The sequence below is a fragment of the Microcebus murinus genome, chromosome 20 (assembly GCF_040939455.1).
Source record: "Microcebus murinus isolate Inina chromosome 20, M.murinus_Inina_mat1.0, whole genome shotgun sequence".
NCBI classification, from domain to species: domain Eukaryota; kingdom Metazoa; phylum Chordata; class Mammalia; order Primates; family Cheirogaleidae; genus Microcebus; species Microcebus murinus.
The window spans coordinates 32,286,376-32,299,183 of NC_134123.1; the positions used below are offsets into that span (position 1 = coordinate 32,286,376).

General features: G+C 61.0%; 1 protein-coding gene across 1 annotated transcript in view; it reads left to right on the forward strand.

The window, feature by feature from the left end:
* Nucleotides 1–12,808, forward strand: part of ATP2C2 (ATPase secretory pathway Ca2+ transporting 2) — a 65,043-nt gene that overhangs the window by 51,717 nt on the left and 518 nt on the right. Inside the window, exons 17-26 of the mRNA XM_075995827.1 lie at nt 2,606–2,762; nt 4,866–5,036; nt 5,840–5,937; nt 6,060–6,110; nt 7,120–7,286; nt 8,521–8,589; nt 8,672–8,788; nt 10,185–10,332; nt 11,355–11,453; nt 11,568–11,709. Of these exons, the coding sequence (XP_075851942.1) occupies nt 2,606–2,762; nt 4,866–5,036; nt 5,840–5,937; nt 6,060–6,110; nt 7,120–7,286; nt 8,521–8,589; nt 8,672–8,788; nt 10,185–10,332; nt 11,355–11,453; nt 11,568–11,709 (1,219 nt within the window). The remainder of the gene's footprint in view (nt 1–2,605; nt 2,763–4,865; nt 5,037–5,839; nt 5,938–6,059; nt 6,111–7,119; nt 7,287–8,520; nt 8,590–8,671; nt 8,789–10,184; nt 10,333–11,354; nt 11,454–11,567; nt 11,710–12,808) is intronic.

Sequence of the window (12,808 nt, forward strand, 5' to 3'; positions counted from 1 at the left end):
GGCCAGCAGCCTGTGCGTCACTTGGGAATTCGTTAGAGACTCGACTTCCCGGTTCCACGCCAGACCTCCCGAGTCGGGAACTCCAGGGTGGGATCCGGGAGCCTGTGTTTTGGGGCGATTCTAGGCCAGGTGCAAGCGTGAGACTTGCTGGCCCGTAACAGAATCACCGAGTGAGCAGCACTGAGCACCTGCCGCCCTCCTGCCAATTCCGACCCCAACACAGCTAACTCGAGAGTCCCGTCTTTGCTCCTGAGTTTGTTTTTTTGAGACAGAGGCTCACTCTGGCTCCCGGGCTAGAGTGAGTGCCGTGGCGTCAGCCTCGCTCACAGCAACCTCAATCTCCTGGGCTCAAGCGATCCTCCTGCCTCAGCCTCCCAAGTAGCTGGGACTACAGGCATGCGCCACCACGCCCGGCTAATTTTTTCTATATATTTTTAATTGTCCAATTAATTTCTTTCTATTTATAGTAGAGACGGGGTCTTGCTCCTGCTCAGACTGGTCTTGAACTCCTGACCTTGAGTGATCTTCCCACCTCGGCCTCCCAGAGTGCTGGGATGACAGGTGTGAGCCACCGCGCCCGGTCCTGAGTTCTTTATGCAAATGGACTCATTTCACTTTAGTGATGGGGAAACAGACACTTCGTCCCTCAGGGGCATCACACACACACGCGTGTGTACACGTGTCAGTGACTAGAGGAACACTCACCTCGAGATTCATGGCCACCCCTGCGTGGGATGATGGCTGATTATTTTCTTTTATTTTCCTTTTTAGATTTGCTGTGGTTTTTCAGATATTCTTCATTGAAAAACATTCCTTTTTAAAAAAGAGTTGCCTTCTGCCCTTTTCTCCAACCCTCCCCTCCCCCCGCTGTCTCTAGCATCTATCACGTCTGTCTACGCAGACAGCTCATCTCTCACTCTGGTCCGCGGGCGGCCTGGCCAGCTCGTTCCAGGCCTGGCCGTGCGTGGACGGACGTGTAAATTCTGATTGCTTAAAGCGATTATAAATTTTTTTAAAAAATTTATAACTTTAAATCTTTTTTTCCCAAAGGCAGTGGTGACATAGTCTCATTGGAAAAGTACAGAGAATAGGACTTGAAAAATGAAAACGGTTTATCATTCCGCTTCTCTTTCCTCCCTCCCCACCACCACCTAAATTAACTCCCTGTACAGCCTGGGATAGAATGTTCCAGATTAGAAGTGTGCGTGTAGCAACACCTGTGGTGGCAGTTTTCAAGACAAGGTCATGTTATGTGTAGTGTTTGAACTTTTTTCCTGTGAAACTTCGCCTTAGTGTTACATCTTAGATACCGTCTGTGGCAGTTAACACAAGCTCGTCCGCCATGTTCACAGTGTGCCCGCTGTGGGCCAGGCAGGTGCCGCGGTGACGCTGGGGACCTGGCGTGCACCTGACTGACCCAGGACCTGCCACCTGGAGCCCACAGCCTACATGTCTGTCAAGACAGATCTAAATAAAAATACAGGGGCCGGGCGCGGGGGCTCACGCCTGTAATCCTGGCACTCTGGGAGGCCGAGGCGGGAGGGTCGCTCAAGGTCAAGAGTTCGAGACCAGCCTGAGCAAGAGCGAGACCCTGTCTCTACTATAAATAGAAAGAAATTAATTGGACAGCTAAAAATATATAGAAAAAATTAGCCGGGCGTGGTGGCGCATGCCTGTAGTCCCAGCTACTCGGGAGGCTGAGGCAGGAGGATCGCTTGAGCCCAGGAGTCTGAGGTTGCTGTGAGCGAGGCTGACGCCACGGCACTCTAGCCCGGGCGACAGAGAGAGACTCTGTCTTATAACTAACTAAATATAAATATATATATGTATATACATACACATACACAGGGAAAATGATTTACTTGGGTTCACTCTTGTGAGCTGAGAGTAGGAGGGAACCAGACAGACAGGTGCCCGCCTTGAGAGGTGACAGTCTGCCCTCAATGCCAACAATGAGTCATGTGCCCGGATGTGCAGCACCAGCCGGGACACCTCTGATTATTGACACATTCAGGAAGCTCTGAGTGACATTCACGAGCCCACTGAATGTAGAATGAGGGCGGTGCCGGTCACAGAGCACCTCATTCCTTTCACGTCCGCATGTGGAACTATAACTTTATTTATTTTTTTTTTGACACAGAGTCACTCTGTCACCCAGGCTAGAGTGCTGTGGCCTCAGCCTCTTTCACAGCAACCTCAGACTCCTGGTCTCAAGCGATCCTCCTGCCTCAGCCTCCCGAGTAGCTGGGACTACAGGCATGCGCCACCATGCCCGGCTCATTTTTTCTATCTATTTTTAGTTGGCCGATTAATTTCTTTCTATATATAGTAGAGACGGGGTCTCGCTCTTGCTCAGGCTGGTTTCAAACTCCTGACCTCGAGCGATCCTCCCACCTCGGCCTCCCAGAGTGCCGCGCCACCCGGCCTGGATCTGCAGCTCCCCTGCCCGCTCCACCCGTGCCCGTGAGCAGCACTTGGCCGCGGGCAGTGACTCCACTGCGATTGCCCCCGTGCATGACTTGGTGCCCTTGTGCACAACGAGGGGACGGTCCCTGGGAACCGGGGTGGCCAATGACGGCAGATTTCTCCCTCTGTCTCCTGCAAGGACCGGGAAGACGTGTACTTCATGAAGGGGGCCTTCGAGGAGGTGGTCCGCCACTGCACCACGTACAACCACGGGGGCATCCCCCTGCCGCTGACGCCCCAGCAGCGCTCGCTCTGCCTGCAGGAGGAGAAGAGGATGGGGTCGCTCGGCCTGCGCGGTCAGTGCTCGGCCTTTGCACGTAACGCTGACTGGGGGTGCGTTCGTGCAGGGTCCCTAGTGGGTAAGGCCACCCCGGGAAGGGCTGTCAGGCAGCGCGCTGGCGGCAGCGAAGCGAGGTCGGAACTTCATGGTCAGATGAAAGACAGAGAGCACCCCAGTCCCAGCCGCTAAATGACACCCACTAGTCTGGACGTGGCTCACGTGTCTGAGTTTTCTAGGCCAGGCGGACGGGCACACCCAAACATGGACGGTCCTGGTAGGTCCTTCTGCTCCTTGCCTTTTTTTTTTTTTTTGAGACAGAGTCTCACTCTGTTGCCCGTGCTAGAGTGAGTGCCGTGGCGTCAGCCTCGCTCACAGCAACCTCAAACTCCTGGGCTCAAGCGATCCTCCTGCCTCAGCCTCCCAAGTAGCTGGGACTACAGGCATGCACCACCATGCCCGGCTAATTTTTTTTTTTCTACATGCTTTTAGTTGGCCAATTAATTTCTAATTTTAGTAGAGACGGGGTCTTGCTCTTGCTCAGGCTGGTTTCGAACTCCTGACCTTGAGCGATCCTCCCGCCTCGGCCTCCCAGAGTGCTGGGACGACAGGCGTGAGCCACCGCATCCGGGTGCTTCTGGCCTCTTGCTGGAAAACCCAGGGGTGTCCTAAGTCGAGGGACACGTTCCATCCCTTGGCCATTTCCAGTTTCTGCGCCGGAGCCACTGCCTCCCGAGACGGGCTGAACGTTAAACTCACGTTCCCCGTGGCGTCCCTTGTCACCCTGCCCGGTTTCAGAGAGAGGGTTTGAAAACGCTCCAGACCCCTGCATCCCCTGGCGGGGAGCCGAGGGCTGGGCCTGCCCTGTCCCGACCCTCAGCCTCGGCCTCCCCGCAGGGCTCCGCCCTCCAAGCTGCCAGCGGACTTGCCGCTGCGCGCACGAGCCCTCGCAGCCCGCTGGCGTTTGTCCCCTCTTCCCGAGAGAAGCGTGTGTGCCCCAAAGCAGGGCCACTTCATACATCTCAGAGTCCTACCCCCGCCCCCGAGTGTCTGTGCAGCGCCAGGTCTGCGGCAGGCCCGCGGGACGAGTGCCCGCGCGTCTTCGGCGCTGGGCAGCCAGGCGGGCCTGGGCTCAGCGCCAGCTCCCCTGGGGACCGGCCACGCGGCCGAGCCGGGTCCTCAGCCCGCCGCCAGCGCCACTCGCACAAGTGCCACGGCTGCGTCGGACGGGGCTGCTGGGAGAGGCTGCCCGGGCACGGCCCCCTCGGTGTCGGGACGGTGACGCGGGAAGGCCGTCCTTTCACCGCTCGGGTTTGGGGCTCACCGGCCGTGTCGCCTCGCCCGCAGCCGGCGCCCACAGTCCCCACGGCAGTCTGTGCCGCGAGTCCACTACGGGTCCGTCTTGCTCTTGCATGACGCGGAGAGCTCGAAAGCACCGAGAGCTCGTTTCACTTCGCAGGCAGCTTTCCTTGCCACGCCAATCAGAATAGGTGACAGGGACACGCACGTTTTCATTGCGTTATTTCTAAATGTTCACAGTTGTATTTCGATAAACGCAAAATTTGAGAAGTCACATGACGGCAGTCGGCTAAAGTCGACGCTGGGCTGTGCGCCTTCGTCTGTCGCCTGCAGTGACGCTGGTAGCCAAGTGGTCACGTCCCCGTCTCAGACCGCTCGGCCCCCCGCAGCCGGGCCTGGCCTCCGCGCCGGGGAACGGAGCCGGGTCGGGCAGGCCAGAGCGGCAGTCCTCCCAGCGTGCGGCTCTCCGGGAGACTTCCCTAAACATTTGGCAGCTGCTACCCCCAGTCCGCAGGAGGGGACAAAAGGAGGGGGCGCAGCGGAGGTGAAGGCAAGAAACGGCCCCTCCTGCAGGCGTCTCGTGGCCGCTGCTGTTGGGGGCAGGGCGGGATTCCTGCTGCGCAGGCGGGTCCCCGCCCCCTCTGTTCGGGGACACCCGTGCAGCCTGAGAGCCACCGGGAGCTGTCTGTCCTGTCCTCCCGCCTGTCTGGGAAGGTGCCACCCACGCCCCAGCAGACAGAGGAGGGTCCGGGCGGAGGCGGGGCTGGCTGGGGTCGCAGGACGCCGCGCCCGGTGACCGTGCGGGGCCGGGGTCTCTCCGCAGTGCTGGCGCTGGCGTCGGGGCCCGAGCTGGGCCGGCTGACCTTCCTGGGCCTCGTGGGCATCATCGACCCGCCGCGGGCCGGCGTGAAGGACGCGGTTCGGGTGCTCTCGGCGTCAGGGGTGTCCGTGAAGATGATAACGGGAGACGCTCTGGAGACCGCCCTGGCCATAGGTAACCGCGGCGAGGAAGAGAGGACTCCGGTCCCTTACGACGGGGCCGCTGCCACCATTCGGTCCCCGGTGACCCTGGTCGGGAGGGCTCGCGCTGGCTCTATGGGCTCGGAGAAGATTCCGGGATTTGTGTGCCAGCGCTCCAACTCCTGGGTGCTCCCGTTTCCAAAACGTTGGCAGGTTCTCCAAGAGGGGAAAAGTCCCCGTGTACACCGAGGCCCTGCTGAGCCTCAGTTTACCCGTGATCCCACCTCATTCCCCAAGCAGCATCGTGTGCAGATTGCCGTACAGATTCAGCCTGGCTTCTGCCACTATCTGTGCATTCTTGGCAAATCACCAAACCACTCTGACCCTCTGTCCCTTCATCAGCAGAGAGCTAGCCACCCTCCCCCTCCTCCTCTAATTACTGCCGTTATGAGGGTTGCCACCCCTTGGTTTTTGTTCCCCGATTGCGGCAACCTGGAGCCACGAAAAGGTCATAGGCATCGGAATGAGACAGAACCATGCAACAGCGAGGCTCCGTTATTGCTGCTCATGCACCGAGAGTCCTTGGGGAAGTCACTTCTCTTTCCCCATCTCTAAAGTCCTTGGGGAAGTCACTTCTCTTTCCCCATCTCTAAAGTGGGGATAGTAAGGCGCTTGTCGTAAGTCAGTGTGGATGGACCGAGATCACTGAGGAACGTAGTAGGTGCCCGGTGAACGGCATCCTCGTGGATTTGTTCTTGTTCTCCGTGGCCACGATGGGGACTGGAGTGAGGGTGGGGGGCCGCGGTCTCAGGCCCTCAGAACCGATTCTCCCTAAAGGACGAAACATCGGCCTGGGCAACGGGAAGCTGCACGCCATGTCCGGGGAGGAGGTGGACAGCGTGGAGAAGGACCAGCTGGCTGATCGTGTCTCGAAGGTGGAGTCCCCGGAGACCAGCTGGGGGAAGTGGGGTGCGCCTCCAGCTCTGACCTCCATCTGTGGGTGGGCCTCCAGCTCCGACCTCCGTGACTGTCTGCTCTGTCCCTTCTCTGTACCCAGGTGTCTGTGTTCTTCAGGACCAGCCCGAAGCACAAGCTCAAGATCATAAAGGTACGCGGGGCAGGGGAGGCACCCGGTGTGCCACGTAACGGGGCCACACCGCGCCTTCCTTCTCTGGTCCAAGGCGGCCGCTCCGGGGGTTCCTTTCCACGGCCAGCGGGAGGAGGATGAGCCGGGCTGGGGGGCAGGCAGGTCCCCCCTTGGAGGGCGGGGCTCGGGAGTCGCCGCTCACTGTGCTCACAGCCCGTGGGCCAGGACGCAGCCACGTGGCCAGGCCTCGCTGCAAGGGATGCTGGGAAGTGTCAACTCTAGCTGGGTGGCACTAAACCTGGGGGCCTATTAGGAGAGAGAGAGGGGAGAACCGGGGGGCTGTTTGCCACAGGCACCGAAAACGAGGAGCTGGAATTAGATAAAGGAAGAAACTGAAACGGAAGCCACCCCTGTCAGCTGCGTGCTCCCTGGCGTTAGTCTTGCCATTTAACTCTGGGCCTTAGTGTCCTCATCTGTAAAACGGGGACACTATTAAAGACACCAGCCGATCTGCAAGGCTGGGGAGAGGATTAAACACAGCCAGGCCTGTGACTCTCTTGGCACACGGCAAGTGCCCAGTAAAGAGCTGACTGTGCGTCAAAAAAGTGAAAGAGCCAGAAAATGTGCTTGGTGCTGTTGCCCGTGCACTTTGACAGTTTGCTCTCGAACTCCTTAGCAGTTACGATTTTTCTTTTGTGTTACGCTTTTTAGTTCTGCAGAGTCAATACCTATGCAAGTTATTGCTCAGAGAAACTGTCAGCACTTACCGGGCCCCTCGCGGTTTCAGATTATCATTTATTAATGGCAGGGGACAAGCTTCATGAGCCTCTTTCGACAGTGCTGGGCACGGTCACGTCCATCGTCTTAGTCTGGGCCTCACAACAGCCCTGTGAAGCTGGGTTCGTTGCTCCCACTTTGCAGATGGGTAAACTGAGGTTGAGCCACCCGGTGTGCGGCGCAGCAGGGCGTCCGGAGGGGAGGAGGGACCGGGGCGGGTCCTGCAGGCCTCTCTCGCCTGCTCCTCCCCAAGGCTTTGCAGCAGTCGGGGGCCATCGTGGCCATGACCGGGGACGGGGTGAACGACGCGGTGGCCCTGAAGTCCGCGGACATCGGGATCGCCATGGGGCAGACGGGGACGGACGTCAGTAAAGAGGCCGCCAGCATGATCCTGGTGGACGACGACTTCTCGGCCGTCATGTAAGCCGCTCTCGGGGAAGACGTTTGGTTGTAAAGGTGCCTGGGAGACCCGCTCCCCCGGGACCTGCCGCCGTGGAGATACGGGGACGGGAGGCGTCCCCAGGGGTTGCTGAACCTCAAGACTCGTGGCGGTGGCCGGCGTCACCGCCTTCAAAGTCGGGGTGTAGGGCCAGTTCCCCCTGGGGCTGGCCGCACGCGGCACCCAGGGAAACGTCAGGGACTCCTGGAGCAGGACTTGACCGTGCAGCCTGCGCGTTTCCCCACCGGCCCCTCGGGGAGCCAACCGGGCCTCCCGGCAGGAGCCGTGCACGATGCGTAAGGAAAACCCAGAGCCACCCTCAGTAGCCAAGGGCACGAGGCGGGAGTGGCCCGGCACGGTGGCTGTCACCTGTCATCCTAGCACTCTGGGAGGCCCAGGTGGGAGGATTGCTCAAGGTCAGGAGTTCGAGACCAGCCTGAGCAAGAGCAAGACCCCGTCTCCACTAAAAATAGAAATCAGCTAGGCGACTAAAAATGTATAGAAAAAATTAGCCAGGCATGGTGGCGCGTGCCTGCAGTCCCAGCTACTCGGGAGGCTGAGGCAGGAGGATCGCTTGAGCCCAGGAGTCTGAGGTTGCTGTGAGCTAGGCTGACGCCACGGCACTCTAGCCCGGGCAACAGAGTGAGACTCTGTCTCAAAAACAATGAATGAATAAGACGTACAGTCATAACTCTACAGTTTTAATTCTCTTGCAAAATTTTTTAGTAACAATGTGGGGTAGAGGTTAGACAGTTTTTCCTACTACTCAGGCCACGTTTTTGAAAGGACTTTTGCAAAGAGCTTTCTAAAGACCCAGGCAGGTGACGCCTCCCACCCCCAGGCCCTCCCTCTCTGTGCCACCCCGGGTCTCCTGTCCAGGTTTAGTCGGTTTTGCCGCGCCTCATCCCTGGTAAGTCAGGGACATGCCTTAAGCGCACCAGGGGCCGGGGCAGGGCGTGTGGGCTCGGGACGAGAGGAACCTGGGTCTCACTGGAGGTGTCAGGCGTACGCCGTGCACAGGCTGACGGGCTCGGGGACCCGTCCCCGGGGGCTGGTGGGTGTGTGCTGGGGCGACGTCACCTCCTACTGCCGTGTCCCTGAGCCTGCCCCCAAGGGGACACGGCAGGGGTCCGAGTGCGGCGTCCGCCCGGGCTCCGCGGAGCAGCCGCCGAGCGGGCTGCGCCTCCCCCAGTGACCGTCCCCCTCCCCTGGCAGGAACGCCGTGGAGGAAGGCAAGGGCATCTTCCACAACATCAAAAACTTCGTGCGGTTCCAGCTGAGCACGTGAGTAGCGGCCCGTGTTCCCGAGGGGGGGGTTCAGGGCCGCGTGGGGGCAGCCGCTGACGGCCGGCGTCCGGGCCCGCAGGAGCATCTCGGCCCTGAGCCTCATCGCCCTGTCCACCGTGTTCAACCTGCCCAGCCCCCTCAACGCCATGCAGATCCTGTGGATCAACATCATCATGGACGGGCCGCCTGCGCAGAGGTGAGGCGGGGCGGCCGGGGTGAACAGACACAGTCACTTCCCATAAGGAGTTCCCGGAAAACTGACGTGTGTTGTACTGGGAGAAGGATAGGAAGTAGAGTGCAGAGCTGAGAGGGGGGAGCTTTCTGCCCCCTCTGCCTGGGGCACGCTACCTGCATGGTCACTGCCTCCAAGAAGTCCTCCCTGATTGCTCCAACAGCAGCCTCCTCATACTCGGTCCCCTCCCCCTGCTTTGTTCTCTTCTGGACAGGAAGGTCAGGAAGGTGGATATATATATATAATATATATATATATATGTATACGCACACAGGCATATCCCATTTACCGGATTACAACCTGCCTCCCTCTATTTTTATTTTGTTTTTTGAGACAGAGTCTCGCTTTGTTGCCCAGGCTAGAGTGAGTGCCATGGCGTCAGCCTGGCTCACAGCAACCTCAAACTCCTGGGCTCCAGTGATCCTCCTGCCTCAGCCTCCCGAGTAGCTGGGACTACAGGCATGCGCCACCATGCCCGACTAATTTTTCCTATATATTTTTAGTTAGCCAATTAATTTCTTTCTATTTTTAGTAGAGACGGGGTCTCGCTCTTGCTCAGGCTGGTTTCGAACTCCTGACCTCGAGCAATCCGCCTGCCTCCCCTTTAGACTGTCGGCTCCAAGGAGGCAGGTTGTTGTTGTGTCCCCCCCCCCCAAAGTGCTTGGCCGCAGCGGCTGCGCAGGAAGCCCCAGCTCCGGGTGAATGCGGGACGTGCTGAGCCGGCCGGCCGGCGCAGGGAAAGGACTGGCGTTGGGGTCGGGCGGCCCGCGGCCAGGCACGTGTGACTGCGTGAGCGCGGATGACTGACAGTGACTGCTGTCTTAGTCTCCGCAGCCATCCTGGATTTTCGCCCAGCGTGAGGGGTAGCTCTCCCGCAAGCCCTCCCTGGGAATGGGGCCGTGGGTGACGACGGCCCCCGGCTGTGTCCCCGCGCTGGGGCCTCACCTGCCTGGCCACCCACCGTTGGCGTCGCCTGCACGCTGCTGCCTCAGAGCTGGGGGCTTTCCCTGCGGAGGGCGGCACCGGGATCCTGACTCTTGGGGGGTCCCCTGGTGGTGACGGCAATCGTCTGAGCGTGCGGCATGACTGAGGGTCCTCCCGGGCCCCAGGGTGGGTGGGCCTCCCCCAGCGTCCAGGGCACAGAGGGACACAGCAGCCCGTGGCCCAGGCTCGGGGGCTTCCAGGAGGAGCCGAGGGTTTGGGAGGTGGCAGAGGGACAGGCACCCCAGGAGGGGACAGACGCCCAGCTCCCCAGGGACATCCTGCAGGCTGCTGTCCCGGGAGGCTTGCGGGGACCGGGCTCGAGGGTCCCTTTCTCGTTCGGGGTTCATTTCAAAGTGTCCCTCTCACCACTGAGCAGCTTGGGCGTGGAGCCCGTGGACAGAGACGCCCTCAGACAGCCGCCGCGGAGCGTCCGGGACACCATCCTCAGCCGCGCCCTCCTCCTGAAGGTGCTGCTGTCCGCGGCCGTCATCATCAGCGGGACCCTCTTCGTCTTCTGGAAGGAGGTGAGCCCGGCACACGCCCTGGCGCAGACTTTGGGCTCCGGCGGAGCTTGGTGCTGTAGGAGCGTGAACAGGAGACGGGGACAGGCAGGAGGAGGCAGAAGGAACGTGAGGCCTCTCGGGGACAGAAAGAAATTCAGATTTCTGCCTACGTAGGACAGGGTGCCCCTCCTGCTGTCACTGTCCCCAGGAAACAACCGGGAGCCTGAAGGGTCTCGTGCCGCAGGGCTGACCCTGTGCCCCGGGTGGGTCCGGGCTCAGACGCGAGGTGACCGAGCTGGGTGGTTAGGCAGCTGTTCCGTCCACCTTCTAGAGCACAGCACGGGGCGGGACGCTGGCGGCCACCCCGGCTCCCTCTTCCCGCAGGCTCCCCCTGCGGTCTCACCTGCCGGGGCAGGGCAGCAGGCCCCACCTTTGTCCCGCCTATGGGGGTGGGGGAGACCCAGGCCTTCTGCATCCAAGCCCGCGGTCCCAGTGGCGGCATCAGGCCCCGCTGCGTTGGTGCTGTTTCGGGGCACACGCTCCGGGAGGCTCAGACCCAAATGCCCTGTGACAACCTCTGCTCTGGCCTCGAGCTCAGGGAGGCGGCAGGGGCCTGCTGCCCAGGCCAGAGCCAGGACCCTCTGCCCCGGCCCGTACCTGCAACGCCAGCCAGACTGCGGCCTTGGGCGCCAGCCCAGGGAGGACTGTCTCGCTCTCCCGAGCCCAGTCTCAGCTCCCTGGAAGGACGTGGGTTCTCAGGGGCTGGGCTTCCTTGCAGGCGGTGACATTCTGTTACATGTGATTAACTAACTAGCGTGTCACCTCCAGGAGGAAGTGGCGTGGCCGTGTCCCCTTTCTGTGCTGTAGCATCGGTGGCCCCCTCGTTCTGGCAGCCGACACTCCTGAAGGTCGGGGGTCCCCGGGGCAGCAGCAGAGCGGCATGTGCTGGGGGTGCAGGTGCCACCCCTGCCGCCCTGCCCTCGGCCCCGTGGGAATCATCACCCGCCTCGCGTCATAACCGCCCCTGTGCCCTCCCGTTCCAGATGCCCGCAGACAGAGCCAGCACCCCCCGCACCACGACGATGACGTTCACCTGTTTCGTGCTGTTCGATCTGTTCAACGCCTTGACCTGCCGCTCTCAGGTGAGCCCGGGCGTCCCCCCCCCCCCGCCAGCGCATCCCCCCCGAGTATGGCCGCGGTGCGCGCTCAGCGAGAGTCGCTGCAGCCGGCGACGTGCGGCCCTCTCCTCCCCGCAGACCAAGCTCATCCTGGAGATCGGCTTTCTCAGGAACCACATGTTCCTCTACTCGGTGCTGGGGTCCATTCTGGGCCAGCTGGCCGTGGTGTACATCCCGCCCCTGCAGAGGGTCTTCCAGACAGAGAACCTGGGCGCGCTGGGTGAGTGGAAGGGGCCGCAGGTCAGCGCAGACCAGGGCCACCGAGCGCGGCCGCGGAGCTGCCGGGCGGGAGGGCGGAGCAGCTGGAAGGCAGAGCTTCCCCGGTGGGTCCTTCCATCCTCAGACGCTCCCGTGGCCGCCTGCTCAGCTTCGTGGAGCAGGGGGGGACGTGATGGGGACGTGGGCACATGAGGGACACAGGGAAAGGGGCCCCACCCCAGAGCAGGGCCTGGGACCAGCCGGGTGGCTCAGACACCCGCTCCCCTGTAGACAGGGAGCTGAACCCTCCTCTGGTTCTCGCGGGGAGGGACGTGAGTGCACGAGCCCTGGCCTGCACCCCGGGCCCCACCCTGGCAGGTGTGCGGCCTGCCTCTGACCCCCCGTTTCCGCGGGGAAGGCATGCGGAGGAGGTGCTCCCCCCGTTGCTGCCCCCCCAGGGCAGAGCACAGGGTGGGGCGTGGCTCCAGCCAGCTCGGGGTGACCCGTCAGGTCTGAGGCTGCAGAGACAGGGCGCTCGAAACCCGCAGGTGAGACTGGGGTGGAAGCAGTGTCAGTGAGGGGCACTGACGAAGGCCCTGCAGCAGCTAAGAAAGGGAACTGTTCCCCCCCCCAAAAAAAGAAATGTTTTAATAGCTGTTTCTGTCCCCCGGGAGGAAAGTCAGCGGATCACAGGAGCAGTGCCCATGCTCGGGCGTAGACTGCGACGGCAGCGGCAGCCCCGCACAGTCTGACACAGGGAGGCAGAGGGCGGCTGTAGGAATTACTCCCAGACCATGGGTCAGGTTGGACGGGGCGGGCAGCCCAAAGCGGCACTTGGGGGTGTTTGAAAGAAGCAGTGACTTGTGGGCCGGGCGAGGTGGCTCACGCCTATAATCCTAGCACTCTGGGAGGCTGAGGCAGGCGGATCATTTGAGCTCAGGAGTTTGAGACCAGCCTGAGCAAGAGCGAGACCCCGTCTTTACTATAAATAGAAACAAATTAATTGGCCAACTAAAATTACATAGAAAAAAAAAATTAGCCGGGCATGGTGGCACATGCCTATAGTCCCAGCTACCCGGGAGGCTGAGGCAGGAGGATCGCTTGAGCCCAGGAGTCGGAGG